Genomic DNA, 12,457 nt, shown 5'->3' with positions numbered 1-12,457 from the left:
TAACCTGTTAGGGAGTATGGTAGTCATACCCCCCGGTTTCTACGCGCCATCGCACCGGAACACTAAATCGCTTAACGGCACGTCTTTGTCAGTAGGGTGGTAACTAGCCACGGCCAAAACCTCCCACCAGACCAGACCAGAGAAAATTCTGATATTATGGATTCCCTAATTGCCCCTGCCGGAAAGCGAACCCGGGACTCCGTATAGCTTGAATACACAGCGCTCACCGTTTCGCCAGGGAGGTCGCCAAAAATACTATAAAAATGTTTTCAAAATGAAACTTTTGTGAGAATGATAGAAAACAAAATTTGTTTCAAAGTCATAGTTGAAATTGCGATTGGGAAGTGGTAAAGGAGTGGTAGGTAGGCACATCAAATGAAATAATTATTAATAATACTTTGGAAGTGGGTATAAGCTGCCGACTTAAAAACATAGAAAAAAGGACGCTATGGTGTAAATAGACAAAAAGAAAAAAAAAACTTCCTTAAAACGACATTCTATAAAAGCTATGAAAACTCGAAATAAAAAGAGAATTTCAAGTAAAATCACTAATCATCGTTACTTATCTTAACAGAGAGATCGTAAAAATTCAATCCAAAAAATCGTGGGCATTTTATCCATGTTACATAGTTTACCTGTACAGTGTTTTTGTATGATTGTTAGATTATTTATTGATATTCCGTATGTATGATACAATTTTACCTTACATATTGACACATGAAAACATAAGCATGTGTGTGCATTGTATATTATGTACAAATAGATTTTTGCAAAGTGGCAAAGATTTATTACCTAGTTTGAAAAATAACAAACCACAAGAATACAAAACGACATTAAATTTGGGGTGTGATTAGAGTGGTGTAAGGACACAAATTTTGAGTAGAAAGTATCACATATTTCTGATACATTTTGAATGCCATGAAAAATTACGTAAACGTAAATGTTAAACATTGTACGGTCGAATGAAAGCGTAACAATTATAATACAAGTAGAATTTTTTGATAAACTTAAAGTTGTCACGCATAAACAAACTTTGTGTAGATTATTTGACACCTGTATCTGTTCGAAACTAAGATAAAAAAATCTTATTTTTGATGACTATACAAAATTAATGCTACCATAAAAATGGAGGATTTTTTTATAAAAAAAAAAATAACAGGTAATGTTATCGAATTTTCGTTGATAAAAAAGCAATGAATAAAACTGTACCACAAGTACTCAGAATCGTAAAATTCACTAGACATCTTAACAACCCTATATTTACTTAAACAAACTACTCACTGTATCCTACACTAAAGATTTAGTCTTTTCACTGTCTTTAAAACTACATTTAGACAATTCCCTTAATATTTCACAGTGAAAAGACCAAACATGCTCATTTATGTTAATGTAACATAATTATAGAGGCACTGTGTGTATTCAATTTAATATTTTTTTTTTCACTTAACTTGATATTTATACACTCATTTAGGGCAAAGGTACTGAACGTTATACCGTGAAAATTAATGGACGAAAAACATTTTACAACCGAAAAAGTTAAAAAATATAAATATTGAGTCAAATCTAGAATGCTATAGTATTCCTTTTCATTTGGGAATAAATAATAATATAACTCTATGATAGATAAAAATTGAGCTATACATAAATTTTCATTTACAAAAATACTTGTAGCGTAATTTTTCAGATCACATTTTTTTTGCTATGATTCGCATCAATATAATAATAATATGTATAACGATTTCTTAATTTTGATACACGTGTCAGGTGAACACGACACCCTTTTTATTGCAAAGACCTAAATAGAAATATATTTTAGTAAAAAAAAAATAGGTCCACGATTTTTAATAGTCAGAAATTTCTGTCGTGAAGCGATACACGTTCCGATTTACGTACTCAAATATTTTTTTTAGTAATTAAGAAATAAAATGTCCACGTATCCGTAAAACTTTTTCAAAATACAATCTACTTCCCACTAGCTTAGCTTAGTCGTGATGAGAACATAAAAATTCTGAGAGTAGCAAAACAATATGATGTTAAGATTTTTTTTATAGTTTATCTTTTACATTAATTGATTAAGCGTATGAGCGTATAAAGCGTATTTTTTTTTATGGGATTCCCATATCAGAACTAGCCCAATACAGGGTACGGGTCTCCTCCCACAAATGATAAGGGTTAAGGCCGTAATGTGTGATTACGGCCACACTTCACACGCCTTTGAAAACACTATACGATGTTTTTGGAAATAATAATCCGAAGGGTGTTAGGAAGGAAGGTATCCGTAAATCAGAACGTGTAACCAATACAGTGATTGCAAAACAATTAGTCCACTCTGAACTTGAGGCCTATGACTGCGCATTGTATCGGATCTCAGGGAGGCCTTGGGCATTATCTGAAGTATCACATGTTCGAACCGCCGATCGCGTATACCGCCTTGTTGCAACTTCAGATTGGACTAATTCTTTATTTTGCGAGTACTATACAAATAATAGGGAGTTAATAGCAAACTGCTAACATGCATGTTCCCGTAGGCTTCACAGGAATGAGTGGGGGGTAGATGCGGGTGGGGTGGGCGGTGTTCAGTCTTTGACGAGGCGATAGATGTGATGCTGCGCTCCGTGCTCACTGTTCGACACTTCGAATACGAAAGCCGCACATAGAAGCGTCTCTTGAGTATCTCTGTTTGACACCACCTGGAAAAAACGTTCTGTTATTTATTTTTTTATTTTAAACGCATGCACTTACTATTATATATACAATTTTTCGTATTGCAAACTTCATTAGCCGTGATGGGACATTTTTGGTGAGGTAAAACTTATGGGTTTGCGTCACCGATGACCTCGACATGCTCGTGACGTATAGCGAAAGCTTAGCGACGGATAGTATACTGGCCTGTGTAAAATACGTTCATATTGTGTATATGAACGTATTTTATATAACTCTAGGAATCTTGACATGCTTTAGCTCGCTACTCATTATGTTTGTGTTTCTTGACGGGATGCCTTGTATAAAGTTGACCATGTACCCGCTCATAGCGGAGAGTTTAATGACAGACAGAGTACTATTTGCGACCCCCTGCTGACCGTTTGCTAACCCCTTCTCATTGTCGGAGGAGACCCAGACCCTATAGTGGGCCGGTAATGGGTTGATATGATGACAATTTGCGAGCTTTGCTGCGATGTATTTGACGACTATTCCAGTTACGTTAGAAATTATACCTGCAGTAGTGAAATTCTTTAGTAGTCTCTAGGGGATTCTGAGCTTGCTTATAAATGACAATGACTCGTGAATCACGAAGCGTTGAATATGGTAAATGAAGAAGCCATTTCAAACCTAGTTGACGGACCAAGCAGATGGTCCGCCTGATGATAAGTGGAAAACCAGCGCCCGTAACCAAGACAACACTAAGCAGGGCATGCTCGCAACTCGTCCCGCAACACCTACCCTGTGGCCATCAACTTGAGGCGTAGGTGTTAAGTCCCACGTGCCTGTAATTACACCGGCAACCTAGCCCCTCAGACCGGAATAAAGCGTTGCAACAACGCAGCTTTTTGACAGAAATAAGCGTAGTGATAGAACTATCCCGGACGAGCACTGTCGCAATAAGATAAACTTCTAATTATAAATTACAAGTTATATTAAACTCCACGTAGGGCTACCTGGACGCAGAAATTCTAATCTATATTTTTTTATATATTGAATATTAATATTTCATGTAAGTTTTCATGTTGTCATGTAAGTGTCATATGGGTCATAGTTACCAAGTAAAAATTAAATTATTATTATAAACTAGCTGTCCCGCCGAACTTCGTACCGCGCATCTTTTTTTTTCTTTTATGAATGTTATATTTTAATACTTATTATCCGGTCTTCGGTTATTCCGGTCTAAGAGGAATCCAAAAAATCAAATATCGTAAAAAAAATTCCAGCCGTTCTTGAGTTATAAATGGCGTAACTGACTTTTTATGTCAACTCACACGGGAACGCTGTCGAACGGGATAAACAGTATCCTGTGTCTGTCTCCTGACTCTAAGCTACCCACCCACCAATTTTCAGCCATATCGGTACAGCCGTTCTTGAGTTATAAATAGTGTAGCTGACACGACTTTCTTTTAAATATATAGATAGCTAGCTGTTGCCTGCGACTTCGTCTGCGTTTGATTTTGTTTTTGATGTGGCATTCAATTTAGTTGTAGTTCTAAAAAATTTTAAGTATTCAGTATCGCTAAGCCTAAAATGAGGGGTTTGCTGCTGTCCGCTTTATCTCCAACCACATTGATCAGATTTACGGAAAGTTTGGGCAAAATTAAATATATATTATAACTATTGGATAGAAGCAGGCGTTCATTTGAACATATTCAAAGGCACTAATGAGGTGGGAGGGGCTTAGATAGATAAGGTGGGGGTCAGAAAGGTATAAAAGGCGACACATTTGGCGAATTTTTCACATAACAATTATTAATTGTAAAGTCAACATCTCCTGAGGATGCTCCGGTTTCGGAGCGAAACGTGCGTAGAGGGTATATTGCCGAAGATCTGTTTGGTGTGGAGTATAAGGATTGATGAAATTATAAATTACACCACACAGATTCTCCTGCTTTTCGCGGAGTATAGCAAATTAAGCTTAATTTTGATAATATATTATAACCTCTATAGTAAAAAATAATTATTTAAATCAGGTATAATTTGTTGGAGTTTGGTGTAAGATAAGCTTAATGTCAGGATAAAAAATCCTATAATACTTCTAACACTTCCAAGAATATGTGTACAAAGTTTCATGAGGATAGGTTACGTAGTTTTTGCGTGAAAGCGTAACAAACAAACTAACATTGACATTTATAATACTAAGGGAAGGGTTAATAATGTATCACTGTCGCTAACTAAACCAAATAACTCTGGAAAGCTTACCTGCAGTATGGTGAAGTTTTCCAATACACTATTCATCATATACTTCTCGGGGAGGTGTTTGAGTTTGTGTATGAAGTTGACCATGTATTCACACATCGGCGAGCGTTGGATGCGGTACACGAAGCGGCCGCCCTCGAACCGAGCGTACTCCGTTTCAACCTTTTCCACCACTTGTTTACCAAATGAGCACACTTTTGTGCTACACGTTATCGTCATGTTCTCATTGCTCTCGTAGCTGTTGAAGAAAGAGATTCATAAATAAGAGCTATATAACACGAGCCATTGGATAGAAGCAGGCGTTACTTTGAGGAAATCCATGATATGTTATCAAAATTAAGCTTAATTTGCAATACTCAGCGAAAAGCAGCACAATTTGTATGGTGTAATTTACAATTTCTTCAATCCTTGTACTCCATATGAAACAGATCTTCTGCAATGTATGTACCCTCTACGCACGTTTCTTTTTTTTTTTTTTTTTAGAAACTTTCAAGACACGTCTTTGTAAAGTCAACATCTCCTGAGGATGCTCCGGTTTCGGAGCGAAACGTGCGTACAGGGTACATAAATTGCAAAAAATCTGTTTGGTGTGGAAATTGTGCCCCAAATCATATGCTCTACATATTCACTGAACCTATATAATGGCGATAATTTCAGTTGTTCCAATATGAAAGATTACCAATAAGAGTCGAAACCAAGTAGGCGGCTGTTTGTTCAAAGAAGAGGATGTGCTGATATGTTGAGCAACCCCACGAGCGTGCGTGGTAATAAAAAGAAGAGAGTAAGAATATCTGCTTAGATTCCATGCAACATGGATACGACAAGTTAATGCTATGTGCGGCAGATGCTCTGGTGGTAGATGGTCTGCTGGAAGCTCTTGGCATTATGTACTAGTTTAAGTGAAGTTAAGTAACTTCGAAATTAATATTCAATAAGTGCCCTAGGACAGACATGTATTTGTAAAACGGTAGTGCCGTGTCTAAAGATATTTAATGCAATGCCAAAATCAATAGCCGTAGTAGCGTATTAAAAATTTAAGAAAACATTGAAAAAGTGGCTATTGAGCAATGTTTCTTATTCAATGTATGAATATCTGCAATTTAAGCCTCAGAACTAGATTATATAACTGAGGTTATGTAAATTGACCAAAATTTTGTATGTTGGGGTTGCCTGATATGTTACGACTTTTATTATGTTAAGCACTTATTATCACATAATCACACTACATCGAAAATATAAAATTGTCAACTTACACACTCGTGACTCCGTAGAAGGCCCCGGGATCATCGAGGTTGTTTGTGTTAAGGTCCGCCCAGAACTTGACGAGGAAGAACGCGTTCCGTGGTCCCTTCTCGTAAAGCTCTTTCAAACCGCCTTTCTTCTCTGGGAATTTGTCGTTTATCTGCTGTACCTCTACTGACTGAAAATAGAAAATAAGAATTAAAATACGGCAAGAGAGTCTGTACAAGTATTCCTTGCCTACTTCAAGATATTGAGCGAAGGAATTGCAATTCAAACATCAAATTGTTCAAAGAGTTATTTAGCTGAACATCTCCTGAGGATGCTCCATTGTCAGATTGAAACGTGTGTGACTTTTGGAAGATCTGTATAGTGTGTATAAAGATTGAAGAAATTATAAATTGCACCGTATAGATTTTCCTGGTTGCCGCGTATTATAGCAATTCAATCTAAATGTTCATTGTAAACAACAAACCAAGCTTTTTTATGAATAGTACAAGTTTAATAAATCGAATACTAATTTCCTTAAAGAATGATAACCACGTGTTTAAAGTCATTCGTATTACAAATATACATATAATTAAGCCAAATGTCTTGCTGACATATAGATTAAAATAATAACTCACCTCTAATAAAGGATCTGCGTATGTTACAGTACCACCTATATGAACGAATAAATGTTGCGCCGGCGCTGTGCTCGGTGGATACTGAAACAATTGAATATATCGTTAACTTATTTTCCATACAATTGTTTATGTACTAAGAGAAATAATAATAATATCGTCTCAAAGTAAGCGTAGCTTGTGTTATGGGTATTAAGATAACTGATGAATAATTTTATGAATAATATACTTATAAAATATAGATTAACACCCAGACACTGAAAAACATTGCCCTTAACTGCAATCTCACCTGTTAGGGAGTATGGCAGTTATATTTAACCCATATCCCTAATCGGTTTCTACGCGACATCGTACCGGAACGCTAAACCGCTTAGCGGCACATCATTGTCGGAAGGGTGGTAACTAGCGGTCGTAGCCGCCCACATATTCACAAAATATCCATCTTAATAATTCTATTTATAAATGCGAAGTGTGTTTGTTTGTTTGACCATCCTTAAGCCACCATCAATAACCTTTATTCCTGGCATAGAGTTAGTTGAAAGGACGGACACTAACATAGCCTAGGAAAACGAACGGTTCTCACGGCTTTTGTAAAAAACCGTTATAAACGCGGACAACTGACTTGGTAATAAAAAAAAAACTACTGTGCTCGGTTGGTACATCTGATTACCCCAAAACTAAATTTATTTTCTGTCCAACAAGTGGATAGATACGTAGCTGAGTTATGAACATTTTGGTGTTGTGTAAGCGATATATTGGATAGAAGCAGGCGTTACTTTGCGGAACTCCATGATATATTATGAAAGTTTGGCTTAACATGCTATACTCTGCAAAAAGCAAGAGAATCTTTCATCAATCTATCATTCTTCAATCTATATACTCCACACCAAACAGATCTTCGCACGTTTCAGTTAGTACATTGCCGAAGATAATGTGTATAAAGATTGAAGAAATTATAAATGACACCGTAAAGATTCTCCTGCTTTTCGGGGATTTTAGCAAATTAAGCTTAATTTTCATAATATTTCACGCGTAAATACACCGATAACTTTGACAAATGTTTGTCAATTTTACACCATAACTCAAATATGAACCAAAACGGGAGTAACATATGTTAATAGTATTTCAACATATTCACACAAACGACTGACGTGTGAGCGAATATACTTTGTTCTTGTTCTTGGGAGCTTTAATCACCCACTATTTGAAACCTTCAATCACGTAAACTTCAAAAATCGTTTTAAAAATCTTTGCAAATGACCGGCCCGCTAATCTATTCCTATTTTGCCTTAATAAACGACTGTATATACTACTAACCTATCCAGTACAAAAATCATTATTTAAATAAATTTATATTTGACGGAGTTACGTTGACATCGACTGATAGTTTGAATAGAGCTATCAGATGTGCCAGCCGATGGATACACTCGTCAGGAAAAATGTAAACTGCGTATTAACTCACTGTATCTGGATCTCTGGGGTGTTCCACGAAGGCTGAGAACTCGACGAGCCTTAGTTTGTGCGTGGCGATCGCTCGGCCCTCCCATGGCGGTGGCGGCGCTACGTCCGTACCGCCCGGTACGCCCACCCCTGGTACGCCGGGGACGCCTTTGTACCCCGTTGCTGGGAATGGCTTCACACTGGAAAAAGATTATTCATCATTACCATTATCAATCCATGGCCGGCCCACTACATGGTCTACTCTCAAAATCACAACACATTGCCAGCCCAATGTAGAGCGCGGGTCTTCTCTCAAAATGAAAAAGGCTTAGAGACCTTGCTGGCCAAGTGCGGATAGGTAGACTTTTCACGCCTATGAGAACGTTATGATAACTTTCAGGCATGCAAGTTTCCTCACGTTGTTTTCCTTCACCATTAAAGTACATAAGTGATATTTTTATTGCTTTACTTAAACGCATCCGGCTAAGTTTGTTGTGGGCTTTTTCTTAGGGCGCGTTTGGAACCCTCGTAGCTTTAGTACCTTCGTATTACCATATACGCATGTTTAATGTCTCGTTCGCATCTATGGGCCCATTTGAATTAAGAAATATTTGATTTTGACTTTAACCTCGACACAACTTCGAAAGTTAAAGGTGCATGCCGGGAATCGAACTCAGGAAACCCTCCGTAAGGGAAGCCGCAACAAGATTTGTTATTGTAAATTCAGCTTGCTAAACGCTGTTGGAAAAGAGCAGGCAAGAAACTCAGAAGAAGTTTCTTGTCGGCGGTAGAATCTGCTTTCCGAACAGACATACTTGACATTTCAAAAGTGCTTATAAAGTACCTGCCTACTTGAAGTAAATGAACTTTGAATTTTATTAGTTTTTGAATATTTGCACCAATAAAATTCGTATTCGCGCAAGGCAATTCATGTGTTAATCTTTGTGGTCAACATGAAGGAATGAAACTACTCTTTACACTTTGGTAAATGTTGGCGTGTTGGCTTGCATGTTATTGGGGGGTCTGGGAGGCTTCACACACAGATCAAAGGGGTTTTATGATTCTACACCACGTTAGCCTGGCTTGTAGTGGAAATACATGTCTGCAAGCTCACCTGCAGGCCGATTCTGTATCTCAATTGGTACCATTTTACAAGCCAAGTGTGTAAAGTTTGTTGCAATGTAGGATTTCGCTATCAAATAACTACACTACATAACAATTGTAAGTGCCAATCGAGTTGAAATTAACCAATTTTTTGTTATTGAGATACAGAATCGGTCTGCTGGTGGTGAGAGTTGATGCAGTCTAGGATGAGTTGGGCTAACTCTATTAGGGGGTATGCCATTTATAATAAACCCATACCCTTATTCAGTTTCTACGCGACATCGTCCCGGGACGTTAAATCGCTTGGCGTCAAGGCTTTGTCAGTAACCAGCCACCAGACAAAATAGTTTTGGCAGGATTGCAGCGCCACGTATTCAGTAGGCTTATGGTCGCGAATTAGTTTTGCAACTACATAACGTTATGTTTCTATGTAAAAATGAAAATTCTTGAAAAACTTACTCTTGTGACGTGCCTGCTTGTAGACCTGGTTGCCAAAATTGCTGTAATAAAAAAAAGAATATATTAGAATATATGTTATTTAATGATTTCACTATTACGTTTCACGTTACTAATATTATGAATGCGAAATTTATTGAATTATCTATAGGATTTAACACTCGTACAGCCTACCTTTTATCAAAAAAAAAACATTAACTTCCTATAGGCTTGTCATTGATCTAAAGATTCTGTTATAACAGCTTTATACTATGATGTGAAACGGCTGATCGGATTTTGATTAAATTTGGTATTAAATAATACAAAGGAATCTTTTCCGAAAAATTTGGAGTACTAAAAATTGGCGCATACCAAATTTATAGTACTCCAAATTTTTCGAGTCCAAGTTTGTATGTTGCTGTTTCTTTCATTTGAGAGAATCATCATTTTAAAGGATTTAATTAGTAGGCAGGTAAATTATTATAATAAAATATTATCTAAATAGACTTTTATTGTTAAGTTCAGCACACTTCTGCACACTTTTAAATAAAGTTTCATCAACAAACTTTAACACTTAATATCCTAAATATCTAATTTGTCAGTGTTCATTTTAAAAGATGCCATGTTATGTTTGGTTAAGTAGTTAAAATGATTTTATTAATTATTGTTATTTATGATTCGTTTTGTTACGGGTCGCTGTGGCCACTTATGTTAATATCATAAGCATTCTAATTCTGATTAATTTGTCTAACAAAAATAAAATAATATTGCTGCCAATTCTGTTATAATAAATCGCTGAAGGTGCGAAACTGTTGTATACAAATCGCTTAATTAAACTAAATTGACGATATGAAACTTACTGTTGTCCTTTTCACACTTTATATCCTGGAAAAGGATAGAACTATACTTAGTATGTTCACAAAGCTATTCAACTGTAGACATACGTACATTAAACTTGCATTTTTCTGTTTTTTTGGCTCTTTCAGCTGATGACGTCAGTCAGTATCCAAGAACTTTCAGTAAGCGTTACGTACACTTCGGAATTTTAAGAAGAAAATAAGTTTATAATATTTATCGTTCAGTAATAACGCCCTTCAATTGCGTTGTACAAGAATAATATCTAGACTAAACGAAAAAAAGACTAAATTTGCAGGTCAAACGTAGTGGTAAAATAAGTACTTAACTAGTCGAAAAGGATAGGACCATTTTTTGACCTGTCGGTTTAGTTAAGAGATTGGTATCAATCCAAACTTTATTCACTTGTCTGAATATAGTGTTATACTTTGCAAGAGATAGTGTGAAAAGTATAGACTTTTTAATGATTTTTGTTTTATTGATAATGTTACAATAAAACTTAAAACTATACTTATTACTATAAAAATCATGCCCGCTTGGAATGGTGCCAAGTATGGAACCATTTTTAGAGTTGTCAATTTAGTTTACTTTCGATAAATGTATACAACAGAATCCACACCATTAATGAAGTTTTATTTAAGCCACACATTCTAAATTTCTATTTCCACATACGGGTTTTGCTTGTTTTTCCAGAAAATAGACTATAATTATTATCTGTTGTTATCTGCGGCATTTTTATCTTAACATATCTTAACCATAGTTTGTGAGGTAAAAATCAACTGCTCTTGAAGTAAGATGTAATTGTCCTGTAGTTCGAGATTGATCCTTGGTTCGATTACCGTATCGGGTCAAAATTTTAGTTTAAGGTTAAGAAATTTTCAGTAGGTAGGTTAGGCCCGGAGTTAGAAAATTTACATCATCTAATCCCGTGCCTTAGTGAGTACGTTAAGCTATCGGTCCCGGTTATTATCACGAACATATTGTAATAATCCTACCACTTTAAAGCCCGCCAACCGGGATAGGAGCTACGTGGTGGGTATTTGTTCAATAATCTTCTCTCCTATAAGAGAATGTCCAGATGTGGGATAATTAATTGCCTGAGGAAACGAACTGAGAAATGTCAAAATTTACTTCACAATATGTACAGTTTATGTTCAGTTAAGATATATCAATGACATAGATAACTAGAAATGACCTCGTCTTTTCTGTGCTAAAAGATTTTAGATTACAATCTACTTCTTCCTTGATATTATTTTTAATAAATATACGGACATTAATTCTTCTCTTCGATCAATAATGTAAATGTAATGTAATGTGAATAAGTATATGATATGCATATGTCCTGTACCAAATCAAACTCGTTGGTACGGACCCTTTAAAAGTGATAAGTCTGCTTAAACTTAATATTATATTTATTTATTAGTTGCGTATCAAAAAAAGATATTTCGTTACTTTTATTACATTTTCGGACGTTAAACATTCACAAATTTTCTCACTAGCAATTTAATGTCGCAATGTTAGACACAGGTCTTCCCACTGGAGGTAGAGCTTGGACACATAAGTTGCTCAAAGATGGGTTGCCAGGTTTTAAACGATTATCATTACGGCATATGAGTTCAATCAGCTTAACGTGTGCTCTGAGGCAGTCAGATGTATAATGCCACCTTTCAAACTCAAGGCTGGCACTGAAAACTTCTTGACATCATACTCGTAAGTAAAATATCTAGCCCGATCCAGGAATCGAACCCAGCACCTTGTGATCCGTAATCGAACACGCTTATCAATTACGATTAATAAAACGTAAACGTAAGAAAGTTACATGGATTAATAGATAGCGGATAAGAGTGTGAGAAAATTTT

At 36.1% G+C, this 12,457-nt stretch overlaps 1 protein-coding gene across 5 annotated transcripts in view; it reads right to left on the bottom strand.

Moving 5' to 3' along the window:
- Window positions 1–102: 102 nt before the first annotated feature.
- Window positions 103–12,457, bottom strand: part of LOC120623628 (transcriptional enhancer factor TEF-1) — a 139,635-nt gene continuing 127,280 nt past the window's right edge. For 4 of the 5 annotated variants that reach the window (XM_039889714.1, XM_039889710.1, XM_039889712.1 and 1 more), the window contains 6 exons: window positions 9,768–9,808; window positions 8,227–8,404; window positions 6,768–6,848; window positions 6,156–6,322; window positions 4,906–5,140; window positions 2,556–2,690 (listed from right to left, as the gene is read on the bottom strand). In XM_039889714.1, the coding sequence (XP_039745648.1) occupies window positions 2,577–2,690; window positions 4,906–5,140; window positions 6,156–6,322; window positions 6,768–6,848; window positions 8,227–8,404; window positions 9,768–9,808 (816 nt within the window). In that variant the 3' untranslated portion in view covers window positions 2,556–2,576. Of the gene's footprint in view, window positions 2,691–4,905; window positions 5,141–6,155; window positions 6,323–6,767; window positions 6,849–8,226; window positions 8,405–9,767; window positions 9,809–12,457 lie in introns of all 5 variants that reach the window. The other variant, XM_039889711.1, reaches the window with a different exon arrangement.

Source organism: Pararge aegeria, chromosome 5 (genome assembly GCF_905163445.1).
Source record: "Pararge aegeria chromosome 5, ilParAegt1.1, whole genome shotgun sequence".
NCBI lineage: Eukaryota > Metazoa > Arthropoda > Insecta > Lepidoptera > Nymphalidae > Pararge > Pararge aegeria.
This window is presented reverse-complemented; position numbering and strand designations above follow the sequence as displayed.